At 28.1% G+C, this 23210-nt stretch overlaps 1 protein-coding gene and 1 long non-coding RNA gene across 2 annotated transcripts in view; one reads left to right on the plus strand and one right to left on the minus strand.

Moving 5' to 3' along the window:
• The window catches only part of twf (twinfilin actin binding protein), a 29057-nt gene extending 22844 nt beyond the window's left edge, over positions 1-6213 (plus strand). Inside the window, exons 9-10 of the mRNA XM_016050867.4 lie at positions 3703-3824; positions 5898-6213. Coding sequence (XP_015906353.1) covers positions 3703-3824; positions 5898-6053 — 278 coding nt within the window. The 3' untranslated portion in view covers positions 6054-6213. The remainder of the gene's footprint in view (positions 1-3702; positions 3825-5897) is intronic.
• LOC147801350 (uncharacterized) lies at positions 5351-22945 on the minus strand. Its single transcript, XR_015430319.1, has 3 exons — positions 22842-22945; positions 6522-6603; positions 5351-5570 (listed from the first exon to the last, which is right to left on the minus strand). It is a non-coding gene; the product is annotated as an uncharacterized LOC147801350 (long non-coding RNA).
• Positions 22946-23210: the final 265 nt, after the last annotated feature.

Genomic DNA, 23210 nt, shown 5'->3' on the forward strand with positions numbered 1-23210 from the left:
GCCGACAGGGTTTGAACTCTCGGACATGGACCCAGCGCCCTACTGACCAGGCTATCCCGGCCTGGTTCCTTGGGCTGTTCATCCACTTTTCCTTCGAGGTTAATATAATATCTTCCTTACCTGTACTATGCATGATTCTTTATCGCCTTACGAGATCATCGCCAACAAAACCATTTATTTTTTGAAATGCCGGATGCTATTTAGGCAAAGTATGAAATAATTGTCCTGATGGGGTTATTATGTAAATGATGTGCATGTTACTGTGAATGACCGAAATCAGTGGTTGTTGACTTTCACCGGTGAATGTTGACAGTCAAATTAGTCGCTTTGGTGTATGTCCGTAATATTTATTACATCCGATTTAATATTAATTTATTCGTGGATATAATTACATTTATTCGATATTTTAATACTTACTGACGATAGATTAGAACAAGCATCAGTGTTTGGAGTATCGGGCAAATATATACCGTGCAATGGCACTTGATCTTAAGAAAACATCAGTGTAGGGTATACCGGGCAGTGGCACTGAACCTTAAAAAAACATCAATGTAGGATATACCGGGAAATAGCACTTAACCGGACCTAGTATGACTAGACCTTTAGTAAATGTCCGAAACATATACTAGGTCTAGTGCCACTTTTAATATAGCTTAAATATTTAAAATTATTAATTTGCTATAGCTTAAATATTTAAAAAATTAAACAAAGCGTTTGAATCAATTTTAAACTGATAACGAAATTATTGCTTTAAAATTAAAAAAATAATAATAAAAACTGCGCCAGATAAGAATAATTGAAGTAGTTGCTTTATACAGCGCATGTGTGGAAAAAAATTTTGAAAAAAATTATCCACGTGCATCTAAAAGTGGATGAATATCGCAAGACACCTCCCGGCCCCTTTAAATTTTGCACCCTTTCAAGAATTAGCATATATGGTGCTGGTTAAAGATTGCCCAATCCTGACCTAATTGTCATGAAAGATTCTTACAAACTCTCAGCATTTACAAAAATGGCATATTATTCACAAAAAGAATTATTTCATGTGGTGACAGAGCCTTAGGAAAAATCTTTAACCTATCACTAATTGATCTTACAAACACACATTTTAACTATTGATTTATGTTTGATAATTTTTTTTAAAACTTAAAACTCGAATTCTGTTCATGGAGATGTAAATATTGCTACATCTAAGAAACTATTTTTACAACACCTGTACAACATTGCAGCTATATCAATGTGTTGTCACTAATAGTAAAAATGTAATCCTCATAATGTTGGAGTAAAAAAACTTCCAACTTGTTGGATTGTTAGGAAAAGTTTTATAAAGTCTTAGCAAAATAATTATTTAAGTCAGAAGAATTTTTTAAAAAAGTAAACTACTTAAACACCATTTAAAACAGGCCTGGCCAACATATGGCCCATCACATTAAATTGTTAAGCCTGTGAGGTGTTTTCGTATTTCAATTAAAATGTTTATTTTTGTTGCATGCATAAAAAAATTAAGTAAAGGAAAATTAAACAACTTTTAAATTAACAGAAAAAATCGATTGTCAATTTCACCAAGGGGTGCTCTTAGCTGTGCATCTAAGTCTGCTGACTGTCGTAATAAACAAATGTTGATCTTTAAAGAATGTAGCACCAAGAGGCTCACCTACAATTTTCTACTAATATTTTTTGTGAAATACCAGTTAAAAAATATTTAATCTGTAAGGTATTTTCAAGACTCAGTAGGGCTTTTATTAACATTATTTTAAACCTTTAAAAGAAATTTTTTTACTTCGTTTTTTTGTTTCTTCTAGTACTGTCTCTATTTATAGATATTTTTCTATTTTTGAATTTATTTTAACTAATCTTTTAATCATGTTAAGTACATTTTGGCATAGTGTAAAGTAATAAGCAACATTCTTTGAATTTCATATTTATTAATTTCTTCCTTAGAACCTTAAATAGGGACCTGCACTAAAGACTTATTAGCCAATAAATTAGCCAAATATCAAAAGTATTAGCCAAATTTCAAGTCTTAGTCAAAAGCAAATCTTAAAAATTTTTTATAAATTTTTTCAGGTGGAAAATTTTTTAATCAAAATACAAATTTACTATAAATTGAAATATTTTATTAAGTGCAAATTTGAATTAAAAGTAATTTTAAAGTTGGGGAGTAGTAAACGAGTAATGAATGAGAGAGTGGAGAAAAATGTTGATATTTTATAGTTTTTAAGGAAAAGAAATAAGAATAAGTTGAGCTTAATTTTTGATAACTTCTCAAGCAGTAATATAAAGATAAACCTTCAGCGACATTTTATGTTTTTTAGATTTCTAGTATCTTTATAATAAACATATTTCGTTTTAAATAAAGCTGTTCTTTCTTAAAATCTTTTATTTTTTAATAAAACTATTTTTACTGTCTTGCTTTTTTTTATTGTCACGATTGTAATCACTTAAATAACAAAGATCGATCTTGAAGTTAAGTTATTTTATTCTGTTTTAATAGTTTTTATACTTAGCAAAGATTTTTTATCAAAATATGGGCGGGACACATATTCATTACCAGTCTAGTAGAGGTGGTTATACTATGTCTATCATTGGAATGTGGTAATCTATAAAGATAAAATCAGTTAAATTTTCTTACTTTAGCAACCATTTTTATTTTTAAATTTTGCAAAAAGTTTATTTTAATAAACAACAAGTTATTGACATGAGAACACATATTTTCAAGAAAAATAGTTGACTGATAATATGCATTTAACTACCACTTAATCTACTTTATTGACACAAATTGCAGAAAAAGTTTCAACATATGATATCGCGTGATCTGGCAACAGCCGTGATAATCTGTATTTTACAGAGTTTTTTATGTGTACTTTATTTCTTATTAACATTATCTGGACTTAATGAAATTCTAATTAAAATTCATATTGGTATATGTATGTTGTCAATTTATTACTAATACCAATGATGATCAAATGCTGGTTATGACGAACGACAGAAAAGTTATGAACAAATAACTCTTTATTTAATAATTGACAGAAAATATAACATATCCTAAGTGGATTTGACAACAGTCATATGGCTGTGATGAACTGAAACTTCACCATAGAGACATATACTTACCACAAAATGAAATTAATAGCAATCAAAGTGATTCACAATTGAAACCAACATACTAAAATGAGTTGGTGAAAGGGTTAAATTTTTTGGTGTTACTCAAACTCACCAAGGCGTCAACAACGTAATTTTCAGGAATGAGAGGAATATATATATTTCTTTTTGGTAGAAAAATCTTTCGCCAAAAAAGAATTTGTTTTGTCAGATTTTACAATTCTATTGCTTTTAACGAGGTTTCGAATGCTCAGCACGAGCTCTACCTAAGTGTCTAAAAAAAAAAGAGTTTAGAAAAAGTTCAAGGTGTGCAGATTCATCCTTACTGATTTATTTTCACTGTCAAAAATTTTAAGATTCCGGCCTCTAATTCTATTAATATGTTTGTTCAAGGAGAGCTATTTCATGTACATTTCCAAATAGTGGTTGCTGTTAAGTGACTCATCAATCAAGTGACTAATCATATCTCAGCTTTAAAACAATTGTGATTGAATTCAGCTTAATGCAAGAAAGTTTATTATTTAGTACTTCAATTATGTTTTTCCTTTAATTTTATTAAGATGATTCTATATTGATATTTTAATTTGTTTCTTTTTGCAGTTTTTATTTATTCTGTTCCTGGCTACAACTGCCCTGTTAGAGAAAGAATGCTTTATTCTAGCTGCAAAGCTCCTTTATTGAATGTGATAGAAAACAAAATTGGAATAGATCTCGCCAAAAAGGTAAATTCTCTGACATAAATTTTTTTCTCTGTTGATAGCTAACTATTATTTCGTATTTTTTTGTAAATATCACAAGAAGCTTTTGTCTTAACTCACTTATACCCAGCTAAAAGATATTGTCCATATATGAAAAATACCTATGTGTTAAAAGTGGTAGTACACATTTGTCTATATTAAATAAATATTTCATTATATTATCTCTGTCTGTAGCTTTGTTAAAGCACAGTGCTCTGATTTCAGATCCAATTATAAAAAGTTATGTCAACTATTATAAATTATCTTGTCTCTATAAAATTAATCCCAATAATGAAACATTTGTGTTATCATTTATTTGAAAAAAATGCCACTTTGAAAGATTGCTAGGCACAAATGGGTTGAATTTTTTTTTTAAAAAATATAGGAAGCTACAAGTTAGGAAGCAAAAGTATTATTAAATGATAAATTTAATAAAATAAATTTTGTTGTCAAATAAGCATTCTGCTTTAAAAATATACAATTTCTGCTTCTACGTAACTGAAAATCTAGTTGACATGTAATTTAGCATATAATTGTAATACTGAATAGGTCCTTGAAAAGTCTTGAATTCTTTTAAAAAACTAGAGTGGGTCCCCTGTTTAAGAAATTTTCCCTTTTTATCTGACAGATCAAAATAATTTTTTTCTCTGTAAAGCGTGCATAAACTTTTTCTAAGTTTCTTTTTTTTTATCTTAGAAAAAGAATACTTGTTTAATAGCTGTTTTGACATTATTTTAATTTGATTTTATTTTCCTTATGTGTGAAAGGCGATTTCACCGTGCATCAAAATTAGAAGTTTGGTAGGATGAGCAAGGAAGTATGGGAGTTTAAATTGTAAAATTTGCTAGTGAAATTTTTTCCAGCTAACTTCAACCCTTGAATCCTGGAATAATCCAATTATTTAAAGAACGATGTACTAATAAACTGGTTAGGTAATTTTTTTCTTGATTTCGGGGATCTGCAAGATTGTTCTGAAGCAATAATAAATGTTCAGGAAGCTGTGGATTTGGTTTTTTTTTCAGCGTTGCAAAATGTCAACTAAAATGCATTACAAATGGGTTTAATAAAGCAAGCAGCTCTGTATCCAACAGAACCTTGGTCCTTCAGAAGTTCTTTCGAAGTCAACATGTATATTGACTGCAACACACATCCCATTGCTTTTTAATTTCTTATTTAATGCCTGCTCATAGAATGAAGGTAATGAAAACTATGAAGAGGAGTACTGGAGGATTTACCCACAACGGATTTTCTTTTAATTTCATTAACAGTAAACTTGATCAGAAATGATCCTTGTGAAAGTTAAGGATATTGTTAAAGTTTTATCTGAAAACAATAAACAAGTGAAAAACGTAGAATTTGGGTTCCACTGGATATTACTGTAAATAGGAGCTGAGTAAGGACCTAGAAATGTAATATAGAGTCCATAAACTCCGAAGTTAAGCAGAATCACTGCAAAAGATAAGGTTTTTCTTGAAAATCAGTCCTTTACTCTGCAAGTCATTTCAATTAAAGACAATGGATATAGGCCTACTTTTCCAACAGTCTTGAGGAAGGCAGTCAAAGGAAAGAAGCAACTTAATCTTTTTGGTCAATATCTACTTTTTTCAATAAATCTCAAAATGCTGTAAATTAACTGGTAATTTTAGCTTAATGTTTTCCGTCGTGTATCATCACAGTTGAAAAAGACAACATCCTGCTCTTTAATCCAGACTGCCAGGTTCTTTTCTGTTCCTGGAAAATATGCTATAATTAAATCCTGTCTTTCAGTGTTAAATACAGCTCAAATAAATTTTTGTAGTACCAGAATTTCTGATCTCTTCTCTTGTGTGGTAAAGTTTATAAGTAGCTGTATTTTTTCTATTTTCAGGAGGTATTTCACATAAAATTATAGCAAACATAATAAAATATATGACAAGAAACAATTCCACTAAATGTTCTTTGCTTTATTCGCTGCACTTAAAACTTTATCAGTGTGACAGATAACTTTTTTAAAATGAAGTTGCTTATGGTAACCATTTTAAATTTTCTTTGTACTTATTTAAATTTTTTTGTTCCTAGATTGAAATTGATGATCCTGAGGAACTTACTGAAGAGTTTTTATTAGATCAAATCCATCCTAAGCAAAATATTTTCAAGCAAAAGTTTTCCAAGCCAAAAGGTCCAACTAATCGAGGAGCCAGACGTTTAGTTAAATCTCAAAATGACACAGATTAAATGTTAAAATTCATAGAATACATCTTAGTTTCATGATTGCATCGTACCTACTGAACATTTTATAAAATTTTATTTACACTCTGGATATTCTGTTTTTTATGACAATGTATAATTGTTTTTGTAATTTCACTATTAAAACTATCATTTGAATTTAAAAAAACGTTTCTTTGCATGTCTACTAATGAGCTTTAACTGTTTCAGACTTCATGAAGTGTAAAAAAAGGGAAAAAAATTAATTCTGAAGAACCATGTGTTTACATTCTATGAATCAATGATTAGGATATGTTGAAATTTATTCTTAGTGCTTGTGTTATTTAAATGAAAGGACCAAATTTAATGGCATAAATACTGGTTGAGAAGAAGCATATTTAAGGTAACAAAGTTATGCAAAAATAAAAGGCCCACTTTTGTTATGTCTTGTTTTACGACTAGTTCTAATTGTAAAGAATACTCAAATAAAACTCTTACCTTATAATGTTCATGTAGTCCAGGATTCACAGCTATTCTTGATTGTCCTGGTTTTTCATGTGTATTCGGAACATCTTTATTTCTGAGAATACAAATGGGGATTATTAAGAAATACACACTTGAAGAATTGAAAAATTTGAATTTTTGATCCAACTTTTTTATAGCGCTAGTAGAAATTGCAAAATTCAATAGATCCAATTTAAGAACTCTCTACAGATTATATGCCTGGTTCAAGCCAGTAGCCTTACTGACAGGATTCATTGTTGCAGCCCTTTTGGGAATTGTTGTTCTATGAAAATGAAAAAATAGAATAGGAGAGTTGCTTAAATGGTACCACTTTTCGTATTTAAATTTTTATCAGCCACAAATCACTGACAGCCACACTTGAGATAGTTTAATAATAAAATAATAATTCATCTACCTATATTATTATTTTAGTAAGATTTGTGCAGTAAGTACTGAAAATGAATTATTTTCGCAGTGTCTGAAAGTGATATTATTCAGAAAACTGGTTGCCCAATTCATTACATCTGCGCCTTAAAACTAAGGATAATAAGTCTCATCTTAAACATATTAAATATCATTCAATTTATTAAGACAGTTTATTTCCAATTGATTCATGTATAGATTATCAAAAAGTCAGTTAAATTAAAGAGGGCATATCAAAGTAGTTAAATTTTTTTAAACAGAGTTCTCAATTGTTGCAATACTCATGTGATGGAAAATTTGGTATTGATTGAAAGTTAATCCAGAAAATTGTACCGGTATGATTTAAGAAATTACCTAACATTTAAACTAAGTGTTATGAAAGACCTCAAAGAGTAGTTAGCTAGCAAAGAAATAAGTAGAATATAACAAAATAAGTTGCTTAGGAATCACAGTGTATTAAATAATTAGTTCTTTAAAATATAAAAGTACTTTACATAGTATAAAAGTACTTTAGTTTTTCTATATCCTTACAAAAGATGTTCAAAAATTATATTGAGAACTTAACGAAAGTACTCAGCGACTTTATTCTTCTGCATGGATCTCGTGAAGAAGCATCCTAATTTACCCGCTAGAGCGTTTTCTATTTAATGCTAATTTGGGAGAAGTAGGGAAACTTTCCTTTATACTTTATTATTCTTTTGCTGTAAAATTTGCATTTATTACAATAAAGTAGAGTAAATAATATTTTTTAATTTGCTGTTAGACTTTTTTAAAAGTAAAATGGTATTTGTATACTGTTCCAAAAAATTTCTTTTTTTTTCTTTGGCGGATTACGAAGCCTATGTAGTCCTAAATCCAAAGCTTTTTCGTAAAATGTAAATTGCTAATTCTATACCAGAATAGGCAAGCTTTAAGCATAAGAGATGTGTACTACTCTTCACTTAATTTGCTGCTACTTTTTACCAAGTCCTGACCCTTTTGCCTTTAATTCCATGTTAATTTTTCTAGATATGTACTCGCTTTAGCTTAATTTTCTAAAATTAAAAAGGTTAAAAAAAATTAACAACTAAGAAGATTAGTTTTTTTGTACCTTGTTCTAGAAACTGCACAATAGACATAACCAGTTAGAACACCTGCGTGTAATAAATAAGATTTCAGTGATGACTGTATCAATACTGCATTGTATTGCATTCAAATTTGTAAATGAAAGAATTTAATATACAGGCAAATTATGAAAGTTAGCCTGTTTAGACCTTTATAGAATACGTTCTGGTTCATTTTATTTAGTATGTTGATAGGTTTAAAAAGGATAGCTAATTGCAACCGTACTGTATACTTAAAGACTACCGTACTGTATCACTATTTACTTGTAGCTAAAAACTCTAATAGCTTGAAAATGGAATTATGTGAATTGGCTGTTCTAATTTATGTGAAATGTACTTAAATTGGTAGCTTTGCTTTTCAAAAGAAAATTAGAGGAAGTTTGTTGCAAAATATTGTCTTTTATTTGTAAATCTCTTGAATAGTTTTTAGTTAAAAGTTTAACAGTTGCTTTTTAAACACAAGTTTTATAAATTTCACGGTTTTTGTCTGAAGTTACCATGCCATCATGCAAATTTTTAACATCGTTTTGGAACTAAACTATCTAATTCTGTATGCGTTGGCAAACTTTAATTTGATTAAAAAAAATTGGCTCAAAAATGAGATTTGGTATTTATTTTAAAATATTTATATCTTTACTTAGAATTGCATAGTGCAACTGTATTTCAATTAAAAAATTTCCTGTATTTACCTTTGGGTAACTAATTTTATAATTGTGTGTATAATTTTGTTTCACTTAATGGGGCAAAAAATGCAAATAATTCCTTCTCCTGTTTTTAATTTTTAAATAAGGCAATGAGATATATGCTTATGGAATTTTCAATTTTGCAGGGATCACAATCAGGGTTTGTTGATTTAAATCAGCTTGATTTAAATCATGATTAAAATCAAATGATTTTTTTAAAAAAATCATTGATTTAAATCAACTGATTTATATATATATATTATTATATTGATTTTAAAAGTTAAAAAACAGTGCTTTAAATTATTGATACTTTTATTATTTCCTTTTCTTAGTTTTAAAATTTATTTTCAATAAACTGCTGCATTAATTAATTTTAGTTAAGGAAATTACTTTCTTTCTTGTTGTGTGTTAAACACATTTGAAATTACATGTTTAAAAATCTTTTGATTCTTAACATTGAAAGTACAGATTAAAGTAAATATTTAATGCTGTCTTAATATAGACTTGCATAGCTGTAGGAAGTAAATAAACATAATTTTTTTTCAAAAAGAAAAAAAGCAAATATTAATTAAGATTCTGCCTTTTGATTAAAAAAGCATGGAATTCAAATCTACATTATAGTTTATTGATGGAAATTTCTATATTTCTAAAGCTTGAGGTTATATTAAAAAGAAATTACCTTAATATGCCGAAAATAGAAAGAAAAAAAAAAGCTAGAGTTCAGATATTTTTTTTCTAAAATAGTGTCATTCTTTCCTTTCAAAGTCTATTTGAAGCAGTAGGGTTATTAACTGGTATTTTTTTTTCTCATAATATGTTTATGGTATCTTTGAAATTATCAGAGTTTCTTTTGTGAAAAAAAATTCCAATGAGTACATAGATTTTTTTAAAATGTTTTTTAGCTTAACTTATGTATTTTCATGTAGGATTAAAAATGAAAATTTTAACATAAAAATATATAGATTGAATGTTTATTTTTTGATGAATGACATTTATAAACACAATCTGTTGCATTTATTTTGCCATTTTATAAATCATGAGAAAAAAAGAGATCACAATTTTAAATTAAAATTATGGTGTGCTAATTGAAACTTTGTGTTACTAGTTAAAGTAGTATTCTTTAAATTATCTATTTTATCTTGTCTTTTAATTTCAATCATGCCTTTGTATCAAATTGGTCCCTATGCATTATAATGAAAAATTATTTTAGTAAGTTAGAGCTTCTAAAATATTGTTATAATATACTTTTAATATTAATTTAATTTTGATTAAACATTTATAAAGTTTTTTTAATCATAAATTAAAGCTCTTATAGTGTATTTGTATAAAAACAAGAAAAATCTGATTTAAATAAAAAAAATCCGATTTAAATCAAAATAATCCGATTTTTTTGATTTTTTTAAAAAAAAAATCAAAAAAATCACGAACCCTGATCACAATTTGTGAACCTAAAGCGACTCTTGAAGTTTTTTAACATGGTTCCTAAATTGTCTTTCGAGCACCAAATTTTAATCATTTCTTATTGTAAGTTTTACTAATAACAATGTGTTCAGCATTCGCAGTGATATTTTTTTCGTCCAAATTTGTTCAATAAATTGAAAATTTCTAAAAATAGAAAAATAAACGAAATAAATTATAGTAACAAAATTCTAATAACAATAATTACATAAATCTGTAACTGTATTAGTATATATATTTTTGTTTTCTAAAGGATAATTCATGTAAGTTTTCTTGTTTATTATTTTATGTTCCTAGAAGTTCTTGGCATGGCTTTGAAAATTTATAACTACATTTTTATAAAATCATGGGTAATGTTGCTCGCCTCCGTGACTTTGGTTCACAGGTGCAAACTGGGTAACGATAAATGAGCTACACTTCCGGCATCTTCTAAGGCGAAGAACGAAAGTTCAGTGCCTGCCGTTATTGAAAAAAAAATTTTTTTTTATAATATCTGCACCAGAGTAAAGAAAAACTCGATTATGCATATGTAAGTCATTCATATTACTTTTTATAGAGTTTGAATATACAATGCATTTTGAAAATTACTTATGTTGGCCCTCATCATGGTGTTCTATGTTTTCTGTCCCACTATTTTGAAAATGGTTGAATAGTGTGCAAAATAAAAACGGAACAGCTTAATAACCTTTGATTTGGTGATCTGATTGTCGTTTACTAAGATTCAATCTTAATGGTTCAAGATCCTAGTTTTCTTCTGCTGTCCTAATGTCTCTATAATCACACAAAAACGTGTTTTATCTGAATAAACATGCGTTTACTTCTAGACTCCCTATTCCCTAATAGCTTAGGTAGGATATCGATCGAAAATTTGGGACTGTGATTGCTAGTTTTTATTTTTTGCGTTTTTCTCCGGGTCAATTTACTAAGTGAATTAAAAGTATTTAATACACAATTTTGAGACTGGTTTATCAAACGATAATTTCATGCAAGTTTTATAATTATTTTTTATTGAATTTAAAAACGGTCGACACATTTTTAAATTTTAATGCTTACAAATATTTTGCATGACACAATACAAATTTTGAGTGAAATCGACCGAATAGTTTCTGAGTAATGAAATTAAGAGTTTTTTTTAAGTTTCTACTCAACTCACTATTAATTTCACCAATAATTACTCAGTTTGGTACTAATTTTGGATTTTGTCAGAATTGAACCATTTAAAATTATATAAATATTTAGGTACCTTGTAATTCAAACATTTCAACATTAAAGTAAATAAAAAAATTTATACTGATCGCTACGTTATATTTGGATAAACGAGTTATATAATTGTGGAGAAATTTTTTTTATATTCTCTTAAATAGTTCTATAAAGATGGGGCCAAGTACGCATTCAGTGACATTACCGGGCCCAAAAATTTTAACTTCTCTCCTGACCACGGACCATATTTTCTACCCTCCTTTCCTTGAGGGTAAAATATCCGATATTTTTAGCACTGTATGGCCTGGTATTAATAAAGTAAAACAGCCTGTTGTTGGCGAGAGGGTTTGAATCGAGGTTAAAGATGTAAAATTCGGGACCAATGACATGATTGTAGCTATGTGATCAGCATTGCACACTATGCCACCTTTCCTGCCAAGCTGGCACCCTTCGATATAAAACAAGCCGCGTCTGAGGATCTAGCCCCCCAGCTCTTAATAGCAGCTCAATTCCTTTAACGAATGAGCCAACGCGGCGGCTGCCATTAATTTTGAAATAAAGAAGGAAAGATTCTAAGGTTATTACTTTATACCCTGCTATACTTTTATTTTAATTCAGCATTAACTAATCCTTAGAAATTTGCCTTTATTTATAAAAGACGAATTCTTCATTATAAAATTTTTGTCTTCTCTTTAATATAGTCATTTGCATAAATATGTACGTTATATCGGAAAGAAAATCAATGATACATTTTAAACGAAATTGTTCGTATCAATCTTTAAGAAGCTCAAAGAATAAATATTAATGTATAAGGGAAAGTGGTGTAATACCGAGTAGCTAAGATTCGAAGGCCTGTTGTAGCTAAATCGTTCGACCTATAAAAAGTGCGATTTGATGTCATCCCCTCGAACCATTAAGATTGATTTTTAATACGTGAAAATCCGAACATTAGGATCAAAAGTTATTTACGGTGCTTCGTTTTAATATTTTGCGCATATTTCATTAAATTGAAATTAAAAAAAATTCCAGCTTTATGCAACAATAGTGAAGTTTTAAGACAGAATAGTCTTTGACGATTCAGAAACATTAAAAAAACGTACATGGAAATACTAAATCTGAAATAATAAAATAATAATTTTAAACTAAATGAAGAAGAAAGATTATCAATTCCTGTTTTGGGATATTTCCCAAATTTCCTCTCCAGAATGATCGTTTTATTCTCGGGTATTTTCTAGCCGTATGAAACGCAAGTTTTAGAGTTAGGTACCGTAACTTCACCGATGGGATAGCAAGGGCAGGAATATTTGAGGGAGCCCTCTTCTTAAGTTTTTTTTTTTTTTGCCGCTAGGAAATCTGATATTTTCCTCTTTTCTATCGTAGAATTCGGTGTCATTTATGCTTTATTTAAAGCAATTTCAATTTTAGAATATTTAACATTCTACAATTTCAAATTTTAAACATTGAATAATGTGGATCACAGAAAAATTTGAGGACACAACTCGTGGAAAACCTCAATGTAATCAACAAAATTAATTTTAATTAATCAACAGAAGTAAGAATTGGAAAAACCAACACTACTTGCTGGAATTTAGAATATTTTAAATTTTGTTCAAATTTCATACATGTAAAAAAAAAACATAGCGAAAATTATAATTAACAATGTTAAAAGTATAATTAGTTTCACAATTGCAAAATGTCTCAGTTATATTTTCCATTAATATATTTGAGAGTTCTATATTTCAATTAAAATGAGTCCTAAAGTAACCCAAACTTTACGGTACACATTACTCTTGAAACTTTGAGTATAAAAATTAACATTTACTTTATAATTCCTTGGCAAATAAAATGTACATATCACTTGCATTTCTGTAGGAGCCAGAGGTGTCCTGTGGGACTTGCACCTGCAGCCACACCCTTCAGGCCATCATTTTTTAAAATTTATTATTTAATTGTTCACAAATTCATTTTTTATAATAATGATATTTGCAACTGAGAGATTCATAGTTGTAATATATATATATATATCAAGCAGATCAAATTAAAGCATACTTTATTGAATTATTTTAAGAGGCCTTCCTCTCCCGACCGAACTCAACTATCGAAGGGATGGAGACGGGAAGGGAAAATTCTAAATATGCATTTAATCCTTTTTATTTATTTTTCACAAATAAACTGATGATAGATATATACTACATTTGACAGTAAGCATTTCGATGCATATAAACTACTAGGCGATCATCCAATCACAATTTGAGATATAAAGCAGGAGGTATTTTCTATAAATTTTTCTGCGACAAAATTATGCCTATACAATTTTGCAATCAACAGTTTTTTATCGGTAGCTTAATAGTATACAACTGCTTGTTTTTAGATTTTTATCTTTTTTGTTTTCGGATTTTTATCTTCTTGTTTTTATCTTTTTTGTTTTTAGATTTTATCTTTCTTATTTTTAGAAAAATCTTTGTTTTCATGCAGATAAAGTTAAAAGAATTTTTTAGCATCATCCAAATCGGTTTTCATCAGTTAAAACCATAATAAAATTGGATTTAAAAAAATCTAGAAACTAAGAAACGTGTAGTTTTAAATTACTTACTCAAAACCACAAATCGCTTTATTGCTCTGAAGTTTTGAGGAAAAATTCATTAGAAGTACTAAAAATTATCAAGTGCTATTTTTCCTAATCTAATAAAGCTCACACTTTTATTTTCAAATTTTTGTTTTAATGGTATTGTGTTGTTTAATAATTCTATATCATCAAAAATTTTTTAAGTATACTAGAAACTAGAATATCGAAAAAAAAAAACACAAATTAAAAAGTTAATCTAAAATCAAAGATGGCGAGGGTAGAAGCTTCTTAATATTGTTGAAGATGAAGATCAGCACAACTCTGGGTACCACACAAAACTCCAGCTCTTCCTTTTTTATAATAGGAAATTTTAGGGAAAAGTGTTGCAAGATCCCTAATTATCTCATAATTACACGATAAAGAGGTAAAAATTAACGCTTACAAATTGTTTTCTTTTAGGTCGAACTATGTGTTACTATCCAAACTTAAGAAAAAATTTTTTATAATTATTTGTACGAAATATAAGCGTTAGCTATTTTTACAGGAAATGAATTTTTAATCAAGAATACGAAATCTATTATTATGAGAAAGGTAAAAGTATGTACAGTCCGCAAAAAAAAAAACGAATCACCCTGAATAACTTTCGTTCTAATGATCGGATTTTCACGAACTAAGTGTCAATCTTAATGGTTCCTGGGGGTGACCTCAAATATGCTAATTAATTAGTGCTAACTATTAATTAAGTTACGAAATCAGACACAAAAACGTACTTTCTCTGAATAAACATGCATTTTTTTTTACATATTTGGATTTATTATCTTCAAAATATAGGGGGTAGCCGCAATCTGGGAAATGTGGTCCCCATAGTTTGGTCAGGAGAGCGATTCAAAGTTCGTACCCCTTAATGTTAATTTCGCTTTTTGCGTTTTCAGTCATATTTTCAAAACTAATGAAGCAATTCAAAAACAATTGCACCCACTCATAAAACTCATTTACCCAAAGATAATTTCACGCAAAAAATAATTTTTAATAATTATTTATTATTTTTTATTATTTAATTAAAGTGAGGATGAAAAAATATTGAATTATAAGGTATGAATTTTTTTATACCATATTAATCTACATATTTTTCAATTGAAAAATCTAAAGTTTCAACTTTTTTTATTTATTAGAAGCTGAGAAAAATTAAAATTAATTATTTTTAAAAAAATAATTTGGCGACAATAAGGAAATAACTAATTGGGGCGATTAATATTAAAATGTGATAAACTTGGGAGGAACTTGACTTCGCTCGCGTAGCGTAAAATTTCATTCATATTTTTTTCGCTAATAATCGTTTGCTAATCTTTTTATTTTTATTTCTTTCACACTATAAAATACGATTTTTCTTTTTTAGTCATTTAATAATTTATTTGCAATTTAGTAGGGAATTTTGAATAAAAAACACTTTATTCAACAAATGTCTAGTTTTAAAAAAGCGTGCTTCTGATAGAATGCACCAGATTGTGCTTATTTAATGTGATTATTTTTTATTTTTTTTATTTTGTTTTTCAATAACTGATACAATTTCAATAATATACATACGTATGCATAGATTTGGAATAATATATTTATCAATTTCTTGAATATATATTTTATAAATATTAATAAAAATACGTAGTCAACATTTTTAAACATCTCTCACAACATCGCAAGTTTCTCAACATCTTATAGGGTAAACTAAACAATGAAGGAACACTTAAGCTTAGCTTGCCTTTAAAAAAAATCATAAAAATTTCAAAATTTGTAATTTTAGCTAAATGATGGTGTCGACATATTTGTTATTAAATGCAAATTATGTAAAAAAAGTTAGACAACTTACATAATATTGTTTTAAGCTTCTTGTGGTTTAAATAATAAGTAGTAAGATGACCAAGTGAAGGAACAGTTCTTACCAGTGAATAAACACTAAATTTTCCAGAGAATGAACACTTAATTTTGATAATGTTTGATGCTCGTTAGGAATCCATAGGCCACACAAATGTCTAAAAACAAGATTTTTCTTGGAATTACGACATATAACCATAGTTAATGTGGAAAATGTTACTTTTTTTTCAGTCATGGAATGGAAAGTAAAATATGTTTGAATACATAATTTTAAAAAAATGTTTTTCATTTTTTTCTCACAGTTTAATAGTCCGTCCGTTCTAAATTATGAATGTTTATCATTGTGTAATCTGATGATGTTTTTATTATTATTATAATTCGATCATTTTTTTGTTTAATCTTTTCCTCATATTTTTTAAGCTTTTTTTTAAATCTTCTTAAGTATTTTTTTCTCTTCGTCATGAGTAATTTATTTCTTTTTCTTTTGATTTAACCTTCCTCTTTTTTCCAAATTTTTGGCCAATGTAAATGTATCTTCGAAATTTCTTTTGATTTTCCAGTTCCATTTCCAGAATTCCTCACTGGATAATAAATGAGAAAAAGGAGTTTCGAAGTTTGAGTAAAACCCATCTCTCATTGACTTATATCTAGTAGTTACCTATGAAACCAATCGTTTTTGCAACTAACAATGCCTCAAGAGGACTTATCTCAAAATCAGTTTTCAAGATACTTTCATTATTAATGTTAGTTGTCTCAGCTTCAGAGCCAAAATTTGATTATACAATTGTTCTTTTTGAAATAAATTCTTCAATATTGGGATAAGCACAGGCTATTGGATATTTGGGAGATTAAACTTTTCTGTCAATGTTCCTTTAAAAATTTGCAACATAACTTGTGAGATTTCCTTCTCAAGCTTCTGAAGAAATAGCTCATCGTTACTCTCGAAGCATGTGTTTTGTTGATAAGTTGTCTTGCTCATTAACTCTTGGTGTCTGTTTTGCATGCATTTGTTACAGTCAACGTTTTCTACATCGAATGAAAAAATATCACATTTCATAAAAGCATTTTAACTTCATCAGTTGATGCCTCAAATCTTACTTAAAAATGGATGTAAAATTTTCTAGACATATTGTTTTACAATTCTTTTGTTTTCAAGATCTAACGAGATTTCCAAGAATTACGTAGAAAACTAAACCAGAAAATTTGTTTTGAGGAACAAAACTTGCTCAGTTTCAAATTGATATGAGATTTATACCTATCCAGAAGAAGCAAAATTAGGAATTTGATTGCATTTTTAATTAGCCATGGGTAGAAACATTTGCAATATATTTGTAAAATGTTGCTGCGGTCATCGTTTCATTTCATGAATAGCTTTTTCCAATGAAATATGTAGCAGGGACTGATTCTGTAATATCTCTACGAATTCTTCTGTAATGAAAAACTACCAATGGAGGTACTTTTTCTTTCCTAGGTACTTTAGAATATAAATCCTTATAATATTTAAGGCCGCAGATTTTTCCCGTTTAAGGGCAGTACTCAACTCTTGTTTCATTCGCATTGTAAATGCAATCACTTTATAAAAGGATGCCAGAGCTACTTCCCTCCTAAAGATTCTCTGAAGTTCTTAAAACCAGTATTTCGAATATTATTCTCTAAGGGAAGTTTTGCCTTTTGAAATTATCTTCGCATTGCACTGAGTTATCGGTGGATGTCACCTTAAAAAAACTTCACCCATTTTTCACCTAGATAATTGTCTTTAAATGGATTTTTCCTACCAGTTCCCGTTAGGACATTAAAGACGGCAATAGGATAATAATTTAGCTAATTATTGGCACAAAATCCTGCAAAGATTCCATTCAAGCTTTCATTATTATATTTAGTTGTTATATTTAGTTAATAAACATAGTTTATTAAGGAGTCTAAGGTATGATGTAATAACTAATCACTACATTTATAAAGATAAGTAATAAATTAATTATTGTTATAATTCTTTAAATAAATTTAGCAATTAAATTTGAATATTTAAATGAAATAGTTATAGGAACTATTCATACAACATTTAACTGAATTTTAGGAGTCCTCTATGTCGCTGAACTACTAATTATCCAAGTAAAATCATATTTCACACATACTATTCATTCACTGGGAAATCTATACTCAGTGAAGGAACATGCCTGTTCCTTCCTTGGTTAGAAGTTGTTTTTTTTATTTTTAACATAATTTTGATTTATAATATGACAAAAGGTTCAAGAAAATTAAAATTTTTCTTTTATTTTCATTAACTTGAAAAAATCCCAGTAAAGGAACACTTGTTTATACATTGGTTTTTCATCGTTCTGTAATCCAGTTAATAAACACCCCCTAATCTCAGTACTTGCTTATGTTATGATGCTTAAAATAAATAAAACGTTACTTCAATGACCATATTTTGAATTCTTTTTTTCACAATGAAAAGAAAAAGCATTATTATATGCAATTAATTGTAGTTTAAACGGATAACAACAAACACTGACCTTATAATTTTGTCAAAGAAACAAGGCGTTGAACAGATACTAACAAATTCAAAACTTTTTCCAGAGAAGACTCAAAGACCAGATAACTAAATGCATTGTTAGAGGACTGCCTATTGTTAGGTAGTAAGCTACTCTTACCAATCAATCTAAATTAAAACGTTTAAAATCTTATTTCTAAGAAATATCTATGAAATGCTCCTTCATTTGTTGGTTTACCCTATATCATCCTAATCTTAAAAGAAATTTCCGGAAGTGTATCGCAGAACTATTTTACCAACTATTTAATAAAATTTTAACATTTTAAAATTCTTATTCTTTTCCATTTTACGTTTATTATTTCTTCATTAATATACTAATAATTTTTTAGAACTTTAATTTAGATTTTCTTTAATTTAGGTTTCCTTTTCAAATTATAGTCAAGTTTTTTTTAAAGAATTATTGTCTGCTAGCTAAGAATAAAACCTTGTTAAGAAATTAAAAACATTCAGCTGTTTAAAATTATTTAATGCAAAACAGCTGATTATATACTTAGCATACTATTTTTTTGAAAAAAGAATATAAATTATTGATTGTCTTCTTTTTTTTGTTTCTTGTGACTTCAACTTAGATTATCTAAAATAGTGTTGATGTTTTATAAGTCACTACAAAGTGGATAAAGATACCGAACATAAAAAGCTGTGGAATACGTAACCAATTTTTGTAGTGTCTTAAAATATCTCAGTATCTTAAATGTCGTCCTACTATCTTAGTTGTGAAATTAAATTTTTAATTATCTGACCACGTGTGATTCACTAATTATTTCATTATATCTTTTACTCTTTGTGATACCAAGTAGATTTTTTTTTCTGATAATATACTAAACTATTTAGTTTAATTTTTTACTTTAGCATGATTTCCAAGATATTATTGTAGTATAATTTGTTATCAGAAAAATGTCTTATTTTGTTAATCAGGAAATACTAACAATTGAAATTTGTAAGAATTCCGAAGCTGTGCACACAATACACAATTTCCGACCTTATTTTAATAAAGAAAAATTTTAAAAAAAACTTGGCAAGTAGGCTAACATACTTTTTACAGAAACTGTGAAAACTAATTTTTCCTATATTTCGTCAAAAGAGGATAAGAATGATATTGCTCCAAGGGACCTACTCAATAATTTCGCTATTTCCAGAATGAAATCTGTTTGATCGAAACATATTATTCCTTGAAAATTAAACGAGGGAAAAATTAACTTTTATTATTTATCTAAGCTTATTCCATTTATTTAATGATAGCGGTATTAAGGTTAAGGATATGCGTCGGAAGCTCCGTTTATTATTATACTATAAATGCATTAAATCATGTAGCTTGAATAATTTATTTTAAGTAAATTATTTAATAATTTTAAGCAAATAAGGGTGTAAAAATAAACTCGATCGAAATACTCCGAAAGTATACCCTGAAATATATGTAGAATAAACTTTGGAATCGATATATAAAAAATACCTTTTCAAACAACTTCGAGTAGGACGGAAACGCTAACTTGTTTAAAAAAGTTGTCCTTGTTACTATTTAATTTCGATTCCTGGTACTAGGGGACATTCCATTTTCACATTCGACTTTTGAAATTTCAATTGTAAACGGAATTTTTTTATGACCTTAAACTAAAATGTTAAGGTTTGCAGCAAAAAAAAATAAAAAAAAATTTTACTGCATTAATTTTTTTACAAAGTAGTGAATTATTATTTTTTCAATCTAAGAACCTGTGCCTATAACATATGTAAAACTTATTTTAATATCGAGTGAAATAATTTAATATGTTGTGTAACTAAATGGATAATCCCAAGAAATTGAATCGAAAATATAAAAACTTCATTGATTTAAAAAAATAATAGATGATAATAAAAATAGACGTGTTTTGAGCGTCCAATAATAAAAGTCACAAGTTATCCAAGCCTGACAAGTCTTGAGAATGGGCGATTATATTTGAAAACTCGAAACATGTCGACTTTTACTTCCCTCTTCATATGTTTTGAAGCCAGTTGAGTTTTTATCGTCAATTATACTGTTTTACATTTGGGTTTTGATCATTATTTTGATAAGGATTTTACACTAGTTAAAGTAAACATATGCATTTTAATATTTTATCAGGATTCATATGGTCTTTAAAAATGTAAGAACATCAATATTGTAAAAGTTATATTTAACTTAAAAATTAACATTTTGACACCAGATATTTTGAGTTAATGAAATTAAATATTTTTTCTCTTAAGTGTTTGTGCCCCCATTTCAGTATCTTAAGGATCTTACGAGCTCTGTTTAAAAAGAGATCATCAGATATATATAAGAAAGCAAAAATAACCATAGTAGCAGTATTTGGTGGTAAATGTAGCTTATCGTAATTGAAGAATATGCTGTGCGACATTTTATGGTGAATTTGCGAACGTATAAGTTTCAGAATGTATCGAAACATGAGGATGCTATTTGCTAATCATCTTTATCCAAAGGAAACGATGTAACCTAAATATCTAGTAGAATGAAGCGATTTTTTAAACAATGAATCCTACAATTTGCAACATATTATTTCAATATCTTATTCTTAAACAAAACATATTTCAATCTTTTTAAAATGCCACTAAACATTCAGCAATTCCTTGAGTTTTAGAAAAAAGAAATATCGTAAATTATAGAAAGCCTTGTGAATCTGCATTAGAATTATTATACAATCTACATTTTATTTTTCAAGCACTTTTTTTTCTTCAAACTTTCTTGCCTAGAAGACTCGATTAAAACTGTAAAAATGATTATCCCTAAAATTTTGTATATAGCTATAATAAGTTATGCTCATTTTATTTTAGTATGAAATCCTCGAATAAATATAGTAAAAACAGTGTAATCTAAATAATATCAGATAAAAAGTTCATGTATTTAAATTCTAAAAACTATCATAAATAATTTATAAATCGATTCAAATTTACTTTTCAAAGGAGATTAAAATAATATTTTTTTTGCTTTTTGGACAGAAATCCCCTAAAAAAATTGTCTATGGCCTGGAAACTTCGAGATATTTTCTATTAACAATAAATTAAGCCCCTCCGAGCAATCACTGAACATTATTTCAATTTTTTTACTATCAGAGTTTGGTTGCGTAGCAACCTAGTAAAATTAAGCACTCCTCTTTTGAATTAGTCAATGGGTTATCTTAAAATATTTATTTGCGCAGGCGACTTTTTTTGGCGGTTTTCTGGACTATCGCCAAATATATAAACCTTTATTGCGGCCCAATTTACCACCCAATTTTTTTAAAATTTTGTCTACCCCCACTATTTCAAGGGTCTAGATTCCAAATATGTAAAAAAAATTATATGTTTATTCAGAGAAAGTACGTTTTTGTGTCTGATTTCGTAACTTAATTAATAGTTAGCACTAATTAATTAACATATTTGAGGTCACCCCCAGGAACCATTAAGATTGACACTTAGTTCGTGAAAATCCGATCATTAGAACGAAAGTTATTCAGGGTGATTCGTTTTTTTTTTTGCGGACTGTACATTCGGGGTCGCAAATTTATATTTAAGCTTGGAAAAGTAAAAACTCTCGAAACCTGACAAATCTCACAGAGGAAGATATGACGAAAAATACCAAAACCGGTTTGATTGCGAAAGGAAACGCAGACAATTGAAAGACGATTACTAGGAGCACCTGTCAAGTATTAATTCATTTATTTATTATGTTTTGTATACTTGCCTTCTTTAATTGTGACTTGCCAGATTGATAGGATTTTTCTTCAATACCAATGTGTGATTTGCAATGTTTTCTTTTTTGATAAATATTCTAAAAATGTGTATTAAGAGTAGTTTTTACGAAACACCCTTGATAAGTAACATTGAAACCAATTTGAAAAAGTAAATTAAATTGGTAGTGAACGGCAGTGCTTAGAGAATGAATTTTTATATAATCGGGTGCTATCAGAACTTAATGCACCTGCCATTGCCAAATGTCCAGAAATTACTTAATAAACCATGTTAATTGCATAATAATTCACAATATAAAATATATCGTGAAAATAAATATTTATGTCTTTAACAAATCCTCTGTTTATTTGTTTAGTTTAAAAAAAAAAAAAAAACCTTTTTTTGAAACTTTTTTGTTGATTTGAATAGGAATCTTTCCTAAATCAGGAATATTTCATTATAAGTTAAAATTCGACTTTTTTTAAAAATCAAATATCATGACAATATTTTAACAAAAAGTTAGAGAATCCAAAGAATTTGTTTCACATAATGAATTTATCCGCTTTTTCATTTTTAATCAACAGTTTTTAAGATACTAAATTCCGAATTTGAACTTGTCGAAGAATTTTAATCAATTTCAACATAAGATTTGGAAATGTAAGATAAATGAATAAATTTTACCTCTAACTTAATCAAATTCCCAGTATTGTTTTCCATTGCTTTATTTTTTTGGAATTCTGTCGGGTTTTATTTTCATTTTGCATTTTATAAACAAAAAAAATTTACCTGAATGCATCGTTATCGGGATGTGAGAGGCTCATTTTTCTGTAGTTGAAGTATCATGTAGCACGATTAAATACAACACCGGTTCACCAATAAAACTAGCTGGAAAAAATGTTAACATTAAATTTTATCAGCATCAAAAATAGCAATATTACAAACTATTTCGAATTGACCAAATTATATGCGCAGCAACAAATTTCAGAAGCTTTTAATTTTTCTGACTTCAAATATTAATTACTGAAATATTCTATGCAAAGGGAGCCAGTTGTACCCATGATATTTTTTTTTTTTACCCTCTTAGCTAAACCTGTTAATTAAATTGTGTAAATCTTCAGACAGGGAACTAAAAAACTGTTTGGCGACCTAATGGAC

The sequence above is a fragment of the Parasteatoda tepidariorum genome, chromosome 11, assembly GCF_982258835.1.
Source record: "Parasteatoda tepidariorum strain Cologne lab strain chromosome 11, Ptep-v5.0, whole genome shotgun sequence".
In the NCBI taxonomy this organism is placed as follows: Eukaryota; Metazoa; Arthropoda; class Arachnida; order Araneae; family Theridiidae; genus Parasteatoda; species Parasteatoda tepidariorum.